The sequence below is a fragment of the Astatotilapia calliptera genome, chromosome 4 (assembly GCF_964374335.1).
Source record: "Astatotilapia calliptera chromosome 4, fAstCal68.1, whole genome shotgun sequence".
Classification (NCBI taxonomy): domain Eukaryota; kingdom Metazoa; phylum Chordata; class Actinopteri; order Cichliformes; family Cichlidae; genus Astatotilapia; species Astatotilapia calliptera.
Window position 1 is genome coordinate 7,660,135 of NC_137425.1, and position 16,700 is coordinate 7,676,834.

Sequence of the window (16,700 nt, forward strand, 5' to 3'; positions counted from 1 at the left end):
AGGAGCAATCTTACAACAGTCTGTGTTTTTGGAATCAAATAACTTTGTGAACCTAGTGTAGATGCTATACAATATCACTAAAAACAATTAGACAAAAAAATGTTTTTTACATCTGGCACATGAAACACATGACCATTTACCGATTCAAGTGAATGGTTATAGGTAGGTAAAAATAAAATAAGTGTTTTTTTCTATTTTTAAATAACTAGTCATTACCATTTAGATGTTTATTAAACAGAGAAACGTTAATGTCTTTGAATGCACTACCCACTAACAGATTAACACTTGCACAACAGATGCAGGCCCACACTTCCAAACACCCCCCCCCCAAATCACAGAAAAAAAATGTGGGAACTAAGTGGGAAAACAATACAAGGGGCATGTGCAGTTGGATGAACAGAAAAGGTGAATTAAGCAGGAGAATTTCAAGTACGTTCAAAGGGCGGGTAACACTACTAAAGCAGCACTGTCTATTCTTTCGAATCTACTGCAGTGCAAGGTGGACCAGTGATGTAAGGTTTTCAAATGCTTTTAAAGGTTCACCATTCAGTGTCAGCAGCATAATCAGTGTTATTCCAATTCCTAATCACATTTTAAGAAAAACGTGACCCAGAGTGAACAGTTACCAAAAAAAAAAGTGACAAAAACCAAGGTTAAAAGAAACACATGCAGGTGACATCTAAAGATTCAAAACATTTATTTTCACTTGATAATTTATTAGACTTTCTTCATAAAAAGGCTGACATTACAGACTGTTTAAAGCAACATCGCTCTCTGTGAAGAATCCATGACACCTGCTTTATAATGAAAATGAAGTGAGGAAGAAAAAACACATGTGGAAATGGGACAGAGAGAAACAAAGACTGTGATAAAGAAACAAGAAAGAGGGAAAATTGAAGGAACATCACAGTGTGAGCCTTTTTACTCAAATGAATAACACTGTACTTTCTTCTGGTTTATTGAGTACACCAGTGATGAACCAGTGATATCCGTGTGCAACAAACCTTTACCTGGTTATCAGGGTCACAGGACAGCAAACGCTGAAAAGACAATTTGCCAGGGTTTTCTTTTGCACTTTTTTTAATAGTACAGGTGTTTATAGGGGAAGATGTTGAATGTGTGTCACTCGTATGTCATGAATAAAAGAAGGGGTGGGTGTAATATCGGTCTAATAGCCCTATTTGCAAATTTTATTAAGTATCCTAAAATCAAAGTAATTTGATACAGTATATAGTCAGCTTCTGTTTGTTCCTTGCCTGGCTCTTTCCACTCTTATGATTTCCAACTGACCCTGGTACCTTTTCTGTTTCACACTCTATAGGCTAAACCCAGACTTGCCCTTGCAATCAGTAGTAGAAGCGGACGAACCGCGCGTTAGTGCCTCCTCTGACTGAACGCCATTACTTTCATCGCCTTGCTCCTCGGTTTGTGGCTTTATAATTTGGCCCAAAAGGAGAGCCAGTAGCTTGGCCTGGTCTTCCTGGCTGAGTGGCGGATCTCCAGATGTCGGTGAGATCTCTTGGGGTTCAGGAGGCGGCTCTGGGGGCTGAGACCTGGAAGCTGCCTGGGTCTGGTCCTCTGGTGCCCCCTGGTGGTCAGAGGACTCACTAACAGCAGACAACAACTGGCTGAGAGTCTCTGGATTGGGGAGGTTGAGGAGCTGAGCAACCTGGGGCAAGCCGTCTGCCTGTCCCTGGAGAAGGTTTAGCAGCACTGCCAGCTCTGTCTGATTCAACTGCTCTGCAGCCGATGCCAGGCCTAAACACACACATGCATGCGACTAGAATTCAGTGTCAGTCTAATAGAGACACAACAATCAAATACATTTAAAATTAAATAAATAAATTCTTATATATATATATTTTTTTTCACAATACGGAAACTTTTTTGAAAAAACAAAAAAATGTGTTCCTGGTTAAATACTTAGTATCTGTTACCTGACAACTCACTCTCTATGTTGGTTGTGGAGGGTGGTTTCCCTGGAGGAGGTGGAGCTCCAGTGGGGCTGTTTGGGGGACGAGGGTTGTCTCCGCTGGAGGTCCCTGTCACATCTTTACGGGGCACTTTGGGCACAGGCACATCCTCGACGACCCCGCTCTGACGTGCACGTCTTCTCTTCTTGCTCCACAACTCGTGACAGTCTTGATGATGAGGAAGGCTAAAAAAGAAAAAAGAAATTGTACAAATTTAAAATATACATTTTATTAACCAAATAAAACAAAATAAAGAAAGAAAACGCCCTAAATAGGCAATAATTGTATTCTGATACAGATAATGTCCTAGTGTTATTTTTCACGTGCTCAATCCAACACTGTCATTGTGTCAACCATCACTAGAACCAGCTACTAACTCTGGTGGTGGCATCCTGTTGGGCTCAACATCATGCAGGAAGTCACTGAAGAGCGCTTGCTCCGATGTGCAACGGCGTGCAGGGTCAAGGGTCAGCATTCGGTCCAGTAAGTCCAGGGCAGGAGTAGGTAAACTATGTTGAGGAGAAAAAATATTACTCCTCTAGAACCAGACAGAGTTGATCACAGCTGTCTTAGGTAAGCGTAGTTTGAGTACATACTGTGCAAACTCCTCCCGTAGTCGCCGTCTGTACTGCTTCTTGGGTTTCATTGTGTTGAACAATGGAAGTTTAATGACATCAGGCCAAACGGCCGGACAGGGACTCCCACACAGTCGGCTGAGACAAAGGAAAGGGTTATTAATAAGCTTGATAATTCAATCAGAAATTATTACTTGAAATTTATTTGTGGTAGGCAGTCTACCTGATCAGCTCTAGTTGCAGAAGTTCCTGGTTAGCCTGGAAGATGGGCTTCTTGGTAAAGAGCTCTCCAAGAATACACCTGAGCCACGACAAGTAAGAAAAGGTATTGCATGTATATAATGTATGTATATAATGTAAAGTTTAAAACAGCTTTTAAAAACTACTTAAAGAGTAATGGCCTGGCAAAATCTTGGTCAAATAGGCCTGTGAAATGTTATGAATGTAGTAGGGCTGCCACGATTAGTCGACTAGTCACGATTACGTCGACTATTAAAATCGTCGACGACTGATTTAATAGTCGACGCGTCATTTGAAGCTTTGTAAGATCCCAAAAGACGCAGGAGTAAGTAGCAGGATTTAAGAGTGTAATAACGGACTGAAACAGAAGATGGCAGCACTGCATGTTCAAGGATGCCAGCTGCCGTTAAACCCCGAAGAAGAAGAAGCTGCGGCCCAGCTCAGTTTCCAACAATGGCGGCAGCTAGTTAGTTTTAATATTACTCTTATTCTTCTTTCTGGGTCACAAAATAAACGTTTAACATGTTTTCAGGCGAGAATGTAGCTGTGTAAACCTCAAATATCTGCTCAGTTTATCAGGACACCACATATTTTCAAAAGCGCTCCGACGTTTTCGGAGACGTCTGTTACCCACTAGCTCGATAGCTAGCCGGGGGCTAGGTCACTAGAGCCGTGAGAACACTGGACTCCCGGCAAATCGTTTTCAAACCCACCGCCGTCTTTCGCTAGTCAGGTTAAATATGATATATGAGTCACTTAGATAACTTAAAATTTTATTGTTTGGCTTTTTTCAGTGTTTTATTTGTTCCTGAGTAAATCGGTTTGGCTGAGATTAAAGTTATAGTTTTTACACAGCTGAATAAACGTCAAGCAGACAGCTGATCATCAGAAGTGTGAGATGCTGGAGAATTTACTCCGGTGTCCTGTTATATTTTAGATAGCAAGGAGTTTATTAAACTTAACCGAAACAATCTGCAAATTTCATTAAAATGTAATAAACTATCATCTTGTCTTTATTTTTAGTTAGCACGTACCTGAAACACTTAAAGCTGTAAGCTAATGATAGTTATATAAGAGCAGATGCTGCTGGTGCAATAAGCTGTACGTTTTATGTCCAATGGATGGTGATCTGATTAGTCGACTAATCGCAGAAATAATCGGTGACTAGTCGACTATCAAAATAATCGTTTGTGGCAGCCCTAGAATGTAGGCCCTTTTATTCCAACAAGGTAAAGCTCCTAAAGTATTCACAAGGAAAGACTCTCTCAGACTGTAGATAAGGTTGTTTAAGAGTTGTATGACAAAGGTGAAAGTTTTGTGAATGTTTATAACCAAGTGTGATAATTCGAATTTAATATGGTAATACCTTTGGGCTTGCTGCAAAATAAGACAAATTATTTCCATAAAATACTATAAAACAATTGAAGATTTAGGAATATGACACATATCTAAAGAGAAATTTGCGCTTTAGTCACCAAACGTAAATAGTACATTGTAAAGACTTTATCAAAATGTTCCCAACACATCTGCTTACACTGCAGAAATAAATACTTAAATACATCTACCAACAACCATTACGAAAAAAGTTAACTACCAGACAACAGACAGGTAAAATGTGTGAGATTAGACACTGCTGTAATATAATAACAATTTAAAAAAAAAAAAAAAGACTACAGCAGCTGTCCAAATGATCTGCATAAACCATTTTTGAAGAAATTGAGTGAAAATGACTTGTGATGAAGGACAAAGCAAGGAAAACACAAGTCTAGCACAAATATGCCACTTTAGAGTAGTTTGTGGGTTGAGCCGAGGTGAATGGGAAAATAGGACTATTTTGGTACAGTGAACCCTGATGGGTGGGAAGCTTTAACCTGCAATTATGCACCCTAGGCAACTCAGGGGTGTTATGTGACTAACCTGAAGTAAAGGCTGAGACTCTTCTTCCCCCCCCCCAAAAAAATGTCTTAATCTACATAAAAACCACAGTATAATCTGTTGTTCCCCAATTATTCATCTGACAATAAATCATACACTTGAAGACCACGTGATTTGACAGACAGAAGTACTAAGATAACCGTTTTGTACTCACCCACAACTCCAAACATCAATGGCTGGAGAATATCTCTCCTCTCCCAGCAGAAGCTCAGGGGGACGATACCATAGTGTGATTACTTTATTAGTGTATGGCCGGCTAGGAGCAAGAAAAGAGAGATGAGATGGGAGTCAGCAGTCATACATGTCCCCCAGTGACAAATCAGAATCATTTTAGCTCCAAGTAACTGTATTATTTCTGAGACACAGCCCCATCTTGTGGACAGACATTGTAAATTAAAAAGAAATAATAAAATAAACTGCTTTCATTCAGCAACTTAAACACTATAATGTCTATAATCACTAAATGGAATTAAGCAGATCAGGTATATACAACCGTCGCCTCTTACCTTTCCTCTGAGTTGTAAAGACGAGCCAAACCAAAGTCAGCCAGTTTGATCTGACCTCTGCACAAACAAGCACAGATAACATTAAAAAAAAAAAAAAAACAATAACAAAAAAAGCATTGCCAACTACTGAATCTTAGTGCATCTAATCCTAAAACACAACTCAAAGTGTCTTCACTGTAAAAGTCAACTGATACTGTAAAATACACACTGCTCTTAAAGAAACAACAAATATTATTGGTCAAATTTGGCAGCGCTCAGGTGCAAATGATCCACTTCTAATGTCTATTTGAAGTCAGCTGTTCAGTAGCAGGGCAATAACTTCATGCACTGTGGTTTTTAAATCCTCCACTTCCCAGAAAAACACACATTTTCTTAATTCTTGATAGCTCATTTAAGCTCAGTTTTTTCATGCACCTTGGTTGTACATTGGATGTTCAACTGTACTAAGCAACCATCTGTGGGAAGTTGCTGTACTCCACTAAGGTTATCTGAAGCATCCAATTAATTTTGTTACTTTGTAATTAGCTTTCCTGCAGACACACTTTTGAACCCTTTCTGCCTGACAAATTATAGCAATCGTTTGATAGTATTTAAGGAATGCGGATACATTTAAAGGTGTGAAGATTACATTTCTTAGTGTTTGTTTACATGGGTGAATAAGAAAAAAAAGTAGATAAAACTTAAAATTCACATGTCACTGTTAGTACTGAAAAACCTGTGACTAGGAACAGCCTAGCTGCTGCTGCATTTTACTGCAATTGTCTGCACACAGGAAACAACAATACTTTACTCACTTGTTATTTAGCAGTATGTTGGAGCATTTGATGTCTCTGTGCAGGAAGTTATTTTTGTGGCAGTAGTCCAGGCCCTCCATCAGCTGACGCATGAAGCTGCGGATGTGCTCATGGGAGAACTGGACCAGGCCTGACTCCAGCAGGCCCATCAGATCATGGTCCATGTACTCAAACACCAGGTAAAAAGCTCCTAAAAATACAAAGATGTATTCAGATGTCTTAAACAAAAATACATGCACACACATATGTCTGTGGGTTCACATAAGTGGACATGTGTTAAATGGTTAATAGGTATTCAGGTAAATTTAACCATGCTTCTTTAAAAGTGAAGTTACTGAACTGAAATGTGCGCAACTGCATTGCCAGCTATTTAACATTCATACAGCCCAGAAAACTCTAGCAGCACACTTCTCTCTGGATTGAAACATTAAAGAACTGTTCAAGTTAACAGTGACTACAGAGAACGCAACCAGATGTGGTCATTATATCAGTTCTAGTTTTTCAGTTTTTATTTCTTTTGCTTTAAATTATGTTTTATGCTAACAATTTCAAATGTCACGAACACTTTATTTCCACAATAGTAGCAGTTTCTCTTCCACTTATACAATTCAGTGTTGCAGAGAGGCTGTGTACACCCTGGATAGGTCCCCAGCCGGTCGCAGGGCCAACACAGCCAGAGACAGACAATAATTCACACTCACATTCACACCAATTAACCTAGCCCCACTAAGTGAAGGTAGAGAACCAAGAGAGAACCCAAACGCAACCATAAATATATAACTTGTCATAGAAACAACACTAAATAATCTGCTTTTGTATAAAAAAAAAAAAGACAGTGTATTCTATGAGTGTCACCTTTTCTTATAATTTTCTGCTCTCATTTTGTGTGTCATTATCTGCTGGTCAAGGTATGTGTATGCACGTTTTCAGACATGTTGCAGTTTCAGGTCTGACTCCGTCAGTGCTGTCACAGCTGCTAAAACATATTTCAGTGACAAACAGAAGTGCTGCACATCCAGTTTCATATAGTGTGCCCACCATTACTTTCCTGGCATATGCCTGTAGTCTACCAATTAGGTGGAATCTACACACCATTTAAATGGCTTCTAGGGGTTCAGTTGTTCAATGTTCAAGAAAGATGTGACACCAGCACAGCCCTATAACTATTTATACTCTTGGTTAAACTGCGCTCAACTAGTTTACAACCAGTTTACTAAAACTAAAGGCATCGTGCACCAGTAATCATAAAACCACTTTTCTCGCACTACCATTTGCAAGGATGACTACAGCAAACTTAAGCTGTCTGTAGGTTCTCATACATTGAATGACATACTCAATTCAAGCAGTGAAAATCGTGCATATACCTACCTCGACCAGATGAATGATAAAAACGCAGTGTAATTCTAGATAAGCAAAAATGTATCGCTAAACTCATTAATAAATACGTTTAGCTATACAATACAAGTGATTACTGCCATCTCTGTGACATCATTTAATTAATTAAACTAAAAACAAGTTCCATTGGAGAATTTCTTTTTAAGGGGATGCCTTCTCCCACCTGCAAAGTTTTCCCCTTGCATTTAAAACAAACACTCCCCCCCCTAACTTATCATAGGGCTGCTCAATTAATCGAATTTTAATCACGATTACGATCTGGGCTTTCAACGATCATTAAAAATGACTGAGCCGATTATTAGCCCCTCCTTCGTGCTTTACTCTCGCGCTGCTTCGTGTGGCAAATCTAGCGCACCTCTCTGCGTTTCGAACACGTGTCACAACAATTAAGAGCAGCGGTCCCCAACTATTTTTGCGCCACGGACCGGTTTGCGCCCGACAATATTTTCACTGACCGGCCTTTAAGGTGTCGCGGATAAATACAACAAAATAAAACTAGTACCGGTACCGAAAAAAAAGAAGATTTATTCATAACACAAGTGAAAAGACCCAGGAAAACCGAGTAAACGATAAAAACGATAACAAAATAACGCTGAAAACCGATAAAAACCCTGAAAACTATACATTTCACACCTGAGCCTCAACTCTCGCGGCCCGGTACCGGTCCGAGGCCCAGGGGTTGGGGACCGCTGATTAAGAGGACCCGAGGGAAGCTCGGAAAGCTAAGCAGAAGTTATTTGGAGAGGAGAGTGACTGCCGTTGGTTGAAAAGAGAGGTTAAACAAAACTTCAGTGGTGTGGAAGCATTATTGGTTCGCGGAGTCAGACGTGGATCAAGTAGACATAGTGTGTAAACTTTGCTACGGTGTCATAGCTGCACCACAAAGCAACACTGCAAAGTTCACTAAACATAGATGTTTACATTTTTCATTTATTTTTTATATTGCAAACATCTGCACTGTTATCAGTATTTGCACACTATTTTATAATATTTTATGACAATCTTTAAAGTCATTGTTCAATACATTGTTATTGTTAAATAAATATCGTCAAATAATCGAGATCTCAATTTCAGTGAAAATAATCGTGATTATCATTTTTGCCATAATCGAGCAGCCCTAACTTATCATCACTTCTTACCTACTTATACCCCACATAAAAGAAAACAGCAAGTTTTTTTTTGCCCCCCTTACCTTTATCCTTTTTAAAGTCAAGTGCATCTTGCTTGTCAGTGACAATTTCCTTCATGTTGACAACACTACGGTGTTTGAGCTGCCGCAAGATCTTAATCTCTCTGATGGCTGTGATGGGGAAGCCCTCTTTTTCATTGTCCAAACGCACTTTCTTCAAAGCCACCAGTTCACCTAGCATATTTGGAGAACACATTTTAGAGAGCCACTCTTTTTATTTTTATTTTTTTATCTTATTTGGGTTTTATTTTTTTAAGGAAAACATAGTAGTAAATGGATTTCACTTACCAGTGTCTTTGTCCTTGGCCTTGTACACTTGGCCATAGGTGCCTTCCCCTATGATGCCAATTATATCAAATTTATCTACACACCGTTTGCCCCAGTCACTTTGGGTATGTTTGCGCTCACCATATCGCGGGCAACAAATCCTGGAAAGCACAAACAAGAAAAGCAGCTAAGACATCATGTGTGATTAATGAAAGGAAAACTTTAAGTGGGTGAGTATAAAAGTGAATGCTGACTTTGGTCTCTTCTTAAGGGCTGTCTGGGGTAAGAGAGGAGGCTGGCGGACAGGTAACTGTGGGGGTGAAGAGTCCCCTCCAAGCAAGGTGGGCGGTAAAGGCAGATCAATAATAGAAGGGCGGTTGCGACCTTCTTTGTCCTTTCTTGATGGCCTCTGGGGAGGAGTGGATTTCTTTGGGCTAATAGAGCAAGATTTAAAAAAAAAAAAAAGTTTAAGACAAAACCAGGAACACATTTTATGCACCGTTTTCATGTCGATGTAACAACTAACACACACATTCAGATTAAAACTAGTTACAATAAAGTGTACATACCACGATTTAAAAGAGGAAAATTTAAATTCACTTTCATCTAACAGTGCGCCATTTTTGTTTTTTGTAGGATGGTAACTGACATATTTAAAACACCAAAGTGCAAACATAGCATTTATTCATAAAATGTTTACATATCAAGTTATGTTTTGAAATTACTTAATTTTTGTTAAAATGACTCATGAAAAACAAAATGGGATGTCTTGAATGGTGTGTTCAAGACATCCCGATGTACATACAAATCACTGACAAATGACAGTACAAGTCCAAGAATAACAGCTGTAAACTCATACAACAGATTAATAGGCACTAAGCTTGACATAACACAACAGGCACTAGATCAGTGTGCCTGTTAAGGGATTCCTCACCTGTCCTGAGCATTTCCCAGCAGTGCAGGTGGTAGAGGCAGGGGAGGAAGAGTCGAAGTCTTGTGGAGTGGGGTCTGGCGGACAGGGCTGCGAGCAGGAACTGTTGCTGGCGATTTAGTTTGTGATACGGTTGAGGGTGTAGGAGGCTGAATGTTTGTTTCTGCCTGAGGTGGTGGTGGAACCTGTGTGGCTGGATTGGGTGGCGCTGGAGAAGAGGGCTGTGGAGGAGGTGGCGGCGGTGCAGGAGAGTTGTTTGAAGAGGATGTTAGAGTTGCAGTCATCGGCTCATCAGCATTGGGAACATCATGGGATAACTGCTGGGTTGGTGGCGGCTGAGGTTCTGATGCTGCTACTGCTGTTGCACCTTTTTCTGGCTGTAGAGCTTCAGCTTTAGCAGGCCGTGAGGATGAGGAGCTTGACGGTTTTTGAGCTGTCGGAAGTGGAGAGGCGCCACCACTAGCACGAGCAGCCGCCTCAGCAGCCAGGCGTTCCTTCTTCCTGCGACTCAACTCTGCACCTAAGCTGGAATTGAGGGGCAGACGTGACGAAGGAGGGGAGCGGCTAGCTGGCCGGTTACTGTGGGAAATGCTCCCTGTTCCAGCAGAGGAGGTGTGCCTCTTACCGCGGGAACGAGAGGAGGAGCGGTGAGAAGAAGAGTAGTGCAGAGGGGAGCGACTCCTGGAGCGGCCCGAGCGTCTAAAATAAAAAGCACATTTTTAAGATCATTTATAGATTAAGACAGAGAATTAGAGGCAAATGAAATGCATGATATAACTGAGACAGACTGCTGATCCATGGCTAAATAAGATCTCTAGATCATATTATAATGAAATCAAAACCATGTGGGACAAGTAAAACTAAAACTACTGACGCTTTCATGGCCAACTGGATCTATTCTTGTTGTCTAAAGCAATATACTGGGCTAATTAATTAAGAACATTATTTAGTTTCAAAAACATTTCATTGCTACATAATGGTGAAATTTTGAAAATGATATTACACATCAAATAAAAATCTGTTACCTTCTCTATAAAAGAATGTGAGGCCCTCCTAAAACTAAGTACCGGGTTTCATTAAAGACACCTGTCTTTTTCTGAAATCAGTGGCAAGTATGGACTCTATAGCTCAAATGTAATTATGAACACAAATACTTATGGTCACAGAGCCAGGTTGTAGTGCCCTAAGCTTCTGTTTTTGAATTGAAATGACAGCTTAAGGCAAACCCTGTTTTCAACTACAGGTATTGCCTATCTCCATCCTGTATTTTTCTCACTCTCAAGCTTTTGTCTGTTATGTATGGTAAATTTCAACTTCAATGCAGAGATCAATTTGCTGGAGTGAAAAGCCCTCTCCAAGTTCAACATATTTGTCTAATCTCAAACTTAAAATGCATGTCAAGTAGGATCATAAAAGGTGAAGGTTCTGGAAATATGCAAAACCTCTAGAAAGGTGGCTTGATAAGTAAATGTCTCGAACATAATCCCAAAAAGATTTAAAGGGTGACCTACAGCATATACTCACCGAGACATGGGGCTCGTACTGGAGGACCTGCGGTTACCATAGGGGCTCGTGGAGCGTCTCCTAGAGTAAGGGCTGCTGTCCCTCTCAAAGCTGGAGGACCTGTGTCTGCTGCCGTAGGGGCTGTCTGATCTCTGCCTGCTACGGCGAGACACATCACCATAGGTACTCGGGCTTTGCTGGGCCGCCCTCCGTCTTGAGTAGCTGTCATCCCCCTGATGTCCATACCCACCGCCCAGTGGACTCTCACTACCGGCCCCTCTTCTGGGACTCGGCGACAATGCAGAGCTGGTGCCCTTTCTCCGTGGGCTACCCCTACTTGAAGACTTCCCCTTCGGGCTTGACTTGTGGCTCTTGGAGGACTTGCGATGGCTTCTATCTGTCCGGCTCCTCTGGGAGGAGCTGCGGCTGGCCTCCCCTCGGCCTTCTCTCCGCTGTTGCCTGTCTTTGCGAGACTTCCCTGAGCGGCTGCTCTCCTTGCTGCGAGATGAGGATGTAGAAGAAGTAGTGCTACCTACACTGGCTGCAGGCGGTGCCTGAGAGGAGAGCATCAGCTCCCCACGTTTGGAATCCCCCTCTGACGGCACCTGGCGTTTAGATGAGGAGCCTAACGAGGCCTCCTTCTCCTTGCCCTTTCCAGAAGTCACTTTCTCGCGATCTTTACTGCTTTTTTTCTTGGACCCACGTTCTCCATTTCCAGAGTCTCTAACTTTGTTAGTGTCCTTGGACTTTTTTCGTGGGTGTCTGTGCCCCCTGCTCTCTCTATTACCTTCTTCTTCGCCAATATCCCTATCGTAGTCTGGTGAGGGCTCCAGTCGATTTCCCCCCCTCTCAAAAGGCCTGGAGGACGGTGGGTCCGAGAAGGTGTCCGAGTCGGAGCTAATATCGTCGTACTCCACTAGAGGCTTCACCGTGTTGACACCAGGAGGCGCCGTATCGCCGAGGGTAAAATCGTCAGGTGCCGCCAAGGATTCCCGATTATGTTTTGTTGATTTATGCCGTTTGCGTTTTAAAGAAGAAGAGGACATTGAAGTTTTTAACTGCACCTTGCCGTCCTTGCTCATCATGTCTCCCGCAGAGGTATGAGTCGGGCCCTGGGTCTGGTGTGGCACACCACCGATGCTAGATTCCGGCTTCCTCTTGGTCCCATGGTGTCGGTCCGACCCAGGCATCCCTCACGTCGGCGTCGGTGCCTCTTCTGCGACTTGGCCTCGGTGATCCAGGCAATTCATTCACAGGAGACCAGTAGCAACTCCAAATGTCAAAACAAGTCTTACTAAGCGAAATCAGGACAGGAAAATACAAAAATAAACACACCAGGCCGCTTACGTCCACTTCTCCTCAATGCCAATTCATTCCATTGAGATCACCAGCATATTTCGTCAAAGCAGATAAATGCCAAGTTGGTTTTCCAGTGCTGCGAAGTTTGTACTTTCAGTTAGTCAGCGAATGAAAAAGACTCCAACCAAACATCTGATCATTGTGGTGTCGTCTCCGTCTCAGTTTAGCTAGCACAGCTAGCTAAAGCTCGGCAGCTAGCGAGCTGACTCCTAAAAAAGAAAGAAAAAGTCCCTTTGTGAAAGCTGTCCTTGTCCGGTGCCAAGTTAAGTAAAGGTGTTTTTAATTCCACAGAATAAGGTCTTAGCATTCAGAAACAAGCAAATGCCTTCATTAAAAGACGCTCGTTTCTCCAACAAAATGAAAACTTGACCCGGTTGGTACTGATTACATGTTCCCTTTAATGTAAGTTTTATCCCCTATAAATTCAATATTGATAAGAAATTATAATATTTTCGTGTGCAGTAGATGTTCCAGTTTATTATCAATGGCTCTGGAAATCAACCAGGCCTATATTTAGGGCGATGCTAGTGGATTTAATATCATCCACAGCCCTAGCTCAAGGAGACTACAAACGCCATCATGGCTCCTGTAACTAGCAACTTCTGCGCACAGCCGATTGAACCGGAAGACGGAGCACTGCCAATCTTGACTGTATCCGAGCAACTTCCTATCACCGCAAAGATCCCACCCACCGTCCTCATGGCGACACGACAGAGACGTAAAATGAAGAGATGTGTATTAATTAGCAAAAGTACGTTTTTACAAACTTTTCAAGTTTCAGATAACACATTTAAATCAACACACATGTTAGATGCCAGGCTCATGATGGGTTGTTAAATGTCGAGCTTGTTGGAACAGAAAAGGAAGACACTGGGGCAAAGCTAATAGAGCAAAGTCTTATTATCAACAGGCAGCATGCAACTGCCTCTGGGTCCTGAAAGCTTCAACATATTTAACCTACTACTAAGGTTCATTAACTTACATGGTAAGGTCTTTTTAATAAGATCTGCTTCACAAGATAAGCATGAGGTCCAGTCTTAGGTGGGCGTCTTTCAAAATGTAGTCGTTTTTTATCATGTTACCCCAGAGAAATCTGTGTTTAACTAATGCTCTAGTAGGAAAAAGAAGCGAAAAGAAGATCTTGCAAAGTGTTTAGGAGAAATCAACCAAAGCATGACTTTATGTTGGGCTTGTCTCCATACTAGTACTTTCCACATCAGCAAATGGATCAGCATTCTGCGTATTGGTAAGATAAATAGAAATCTACATGTCTTAAACAATACAACAATCAGACAATGGTCACTTGGAAGGCAGTGAATGAACTAAAGCTGCCATGAAAGAAAAACAGCATTTGTTCTTGCCCTGTGGCTGACATATGTCAGTTTGCCTGTGGGTATCTGTGGTTTAGGATTTTCAGGTTTATGTGTACACAGAATAGTTTTAAATAGAGAGTTGTACTTTATCTTACTGAAAAAAATAGTTATCACAAATCACAGTTTCACTTAAAGTATATGATATGAAATGAATAATTAAGCAGAGATATTTCAGATTTTTTAAGGACAATGCTATATTTAAGTGCATTTACACACACACACTTAATTTACAAAAACACACTGACATGTCTGCTGGTTGAAATTGAGGCCTGGATCTTTACAAAACACACAAATAAGGAATTTCTGGGTCAAAACTTTTCTGTCTTTCTGGTAAAAACACAAACTCTTTCAAGCTACAGACACACACACAAAGCTTGCGGTGCAGCCAGTGTTAAGGCACCCTAGCTGCTTCATTTAGATCCAACTAAAGTCCGTTAACTACTACTACAGATAACCTACCGATTATCTTACATGTAAATCTTGCTAAACTTTAAAGTTAACCCCAATGTGTTCATCCTGAACTTTTCATGAAAGTCGAACATCTTTTTTTTTTGACAGCAGGTACCTATTTATACACTTGTGATTTGTACTTCACAGGGCAAGTTTTGGGTGATAATTTTGTAATATAATGTGATAATACAAAAACAAACCTTTTAAAAGACTAGTAAAATTGGGTATATAAACATATTTTATATTACTTTTCATTCATATACTTGGAATTCATTTATGTGAACTCACTATTTCTTTTCTAGTCTTCCTTAATATTCAGAGCTTCATGTATCTGACATCTCTGTTGTCAAACTGTTTTTTTAATGCCACACTTCAGAAAACCTTCAACATTTTTCCCTGGTAACAACACACCATTTGAGAACTACTCCATTAACATAACAAGCATCTCTCTTTGGACCAGAGAAAATCAAGAAAATGCCTGGAAGAGGTTGAACCCCCGACCTTATTTCTGTTCGAAAATAGTACTATCATCTGCATCTCTATGTCACTGATATACAAGACCTAGACAGAATAAAGCTAGTCGGGTATTTAATGCCTTACCTGTAACTGAAATAGGAAACCAGGTAGCTCCCACAAATTACATATTAACAGTATTAAAACGTTGAGGTCCAATGAACAGTACTAGAGGGCACATTTGTTTGGATTATTCCTTTAGGGATAAAATTGTCTTCTACAGTGCACTTCTTTCTGAGTGTGTATTTTGTAGCTTAACACATTTGCATATACACTCATAAGTGATTTTATTAGGTACACTTTGCCAGTACTGAGACACTTGCCTTCAGAACTGCCTTAATTATTCATGGCACAGATGCAATAAGATCCTGAAAACGTTTTGATCCATATTGACATCATAGCATCTCACAGTTGCTACAAATTTGTCATCTGCACACCCATGATATACATCATTATACATCACATCCCAAAGAGGCTCTATTGGATTGAGATCTGTTGATTCTAGAAGCTGTTAGAGTACAGTGAACTCACTGTCATTTAAGGAAACCAGTTATTTGAGCTCTGCAAAATGGCATGTTATCCTGCTGGAAGCAGCCATCAGAACATCCAAAGATCCAAATGTTGCAAGACTTATCAGACCAGGTAATATTTTTCCAAGGTTTGATGTATTGTGCATTCATGATTGCTCTTCATATATTGGTTGTGATGAGTGGTTATTTGAGTGGCTGTTGCCTTTCACACAGCTTGAAGCAGTCTGGCCACTCTCCTCTGACCTCTGACATCAACAAGCCATTTTCACCCAGAGAACTGCTGCTCACTGGATATTTCCTCTTTATTTTGGACCATTCCCTGTAAACCCTAGAAACAGTTGTGTGGGAAAATCCCTGTAGATCAGCAGTTTCTAAAATACTCACACCAGACTGTCTGGCACTAACAACCAAGTTACATACAAAATCACTTAAATAACTTTTTCTTCTCCATTCTGATGATAAATTTGAACTTCAACAAGTCTACTTGACAATTCTAGCAGCTTAAATGCATTGAGTTGTTGCCATGCAAGTGGTTGATTAAATAGCTGCATTAAAGAGCGGTTGAACAGATGTATCTAATAAAGTGGCCAGTGAGTAAAGAACAAAAGATGCAAAGGTCCTCTTCAAATTCAAACCTTGGGATTAAAAAAAACCCCAAAAAGTATATTATTTACACACACTTTAAAAGGGGGTTCTTTATCCTTAGGGGCATCAGGAGATAATTGTTCAATTAAAAATAGCTGTTTTCTTAAAGTTACAGAGCACCAGACCCCAGTCAAACACTACTATTTGCGTATTAGAAATTAAGGGAACATATTAGCTATCACTAGCTTTGCTATAAATATATTGATGCTCAGTGTTGTCTGGCGTGTTAGTTTTACGCTCTACGATGACGCAGTATTACGAGCTGTCGTCCTTGGATGCTGATTGGACCCGCTGTTGACGAGGGGTGTGCCCGAGGAGAAACGAGGAAGTGGCGTTTCCCTATTGCAATAACAAAGTTGGAATGTTTAATAACAGCAGATGAGATAGAATAATCTAAAAACGAGTGTTAACCGTTACTGATAGTTAATAAAATGCCGAACTCACAGGTTCTATTCTGGTTTTAATACTGTTTTTAATACAGTGGAAAGTGGCAGTGCTCATATCAGACATGCACTTCACTTC

At 40.8% G+C, this 16,700-nt stretch overlaps 1 protein-coding gene across 5 annotated transcripts in view; it reads right to left on the reverse strand.

Annotated features, from left to right (window-relative positions):
- cdk12 (cyclin dependent kinase 12) overlaps window positions 1-13,304 on the reverse strand; it is a 34,710-nt gene extending 21,406 nt beyond the window's left edge. For 2 of the 5 annotated variants that reach the window (XR_013908475.1, XM_080300164.1), the window contains exons 1-13: window positions 11,330-13,304; window positions 9,809-10,504; window positions 9,129-9,308; window positions 8,896-9,035; window positions 8,611-8,781; window positions 6,024-6,213; window positions 5,230-5,286; window positions 4,878-4,979; window positions 2,772-2,849; window positions 2,570-2,686; window positions 2,351-2,482; window positions 1,938-2,158; window positions 1,339-1,758 (exon numbers count right to left, since the gene is read on the reverse strand). Coding sequence is in view for 4 of the 5 variants with exons in the window: in XM_080300164.1 (XP_080156290.1) it covers window positions 1,339-1,758; window positions 1,938-2,158; window positions 2,351-2,482; window positions 2,570-2,686; window positions 2,772-2,849; window positions 4,878-4,979; window positions 5,230-5,286; window positions 6,024-6,213; window positions 8,611-8,781; window positions 8,896-9,035; window positions 9,129-9,308; window positions 9,809-10,504; window positions 11,330-12,498 (3,673 nt within the window). In the remaining variant the exon portion in view is untranslated. Of the gene's footprint in view, window positions 1-680; window positions 1,759-1,937; window positions 2,159-2,350; window positions 2,483-2,569; window positions 2,687-2,771; window positions 2,850-4,877; window positions 4,980-5,229; window positions 5,287-6,023; window positions 6,214-8,610; window positions 8,782-8,895; window positions 9,036-9,128; window positions 9,309-9,808; window positions 10,505-11,329 lie in introns of those variants that run through there. The other 3 variants (XM_080300165.1, XM_026164345.2, XM_026164346.2) reach the window with 3 other exon arrangements.
- Between the last annotated feature and the right edge of the window lie 3,396 nt (window positions 13,305-16,700).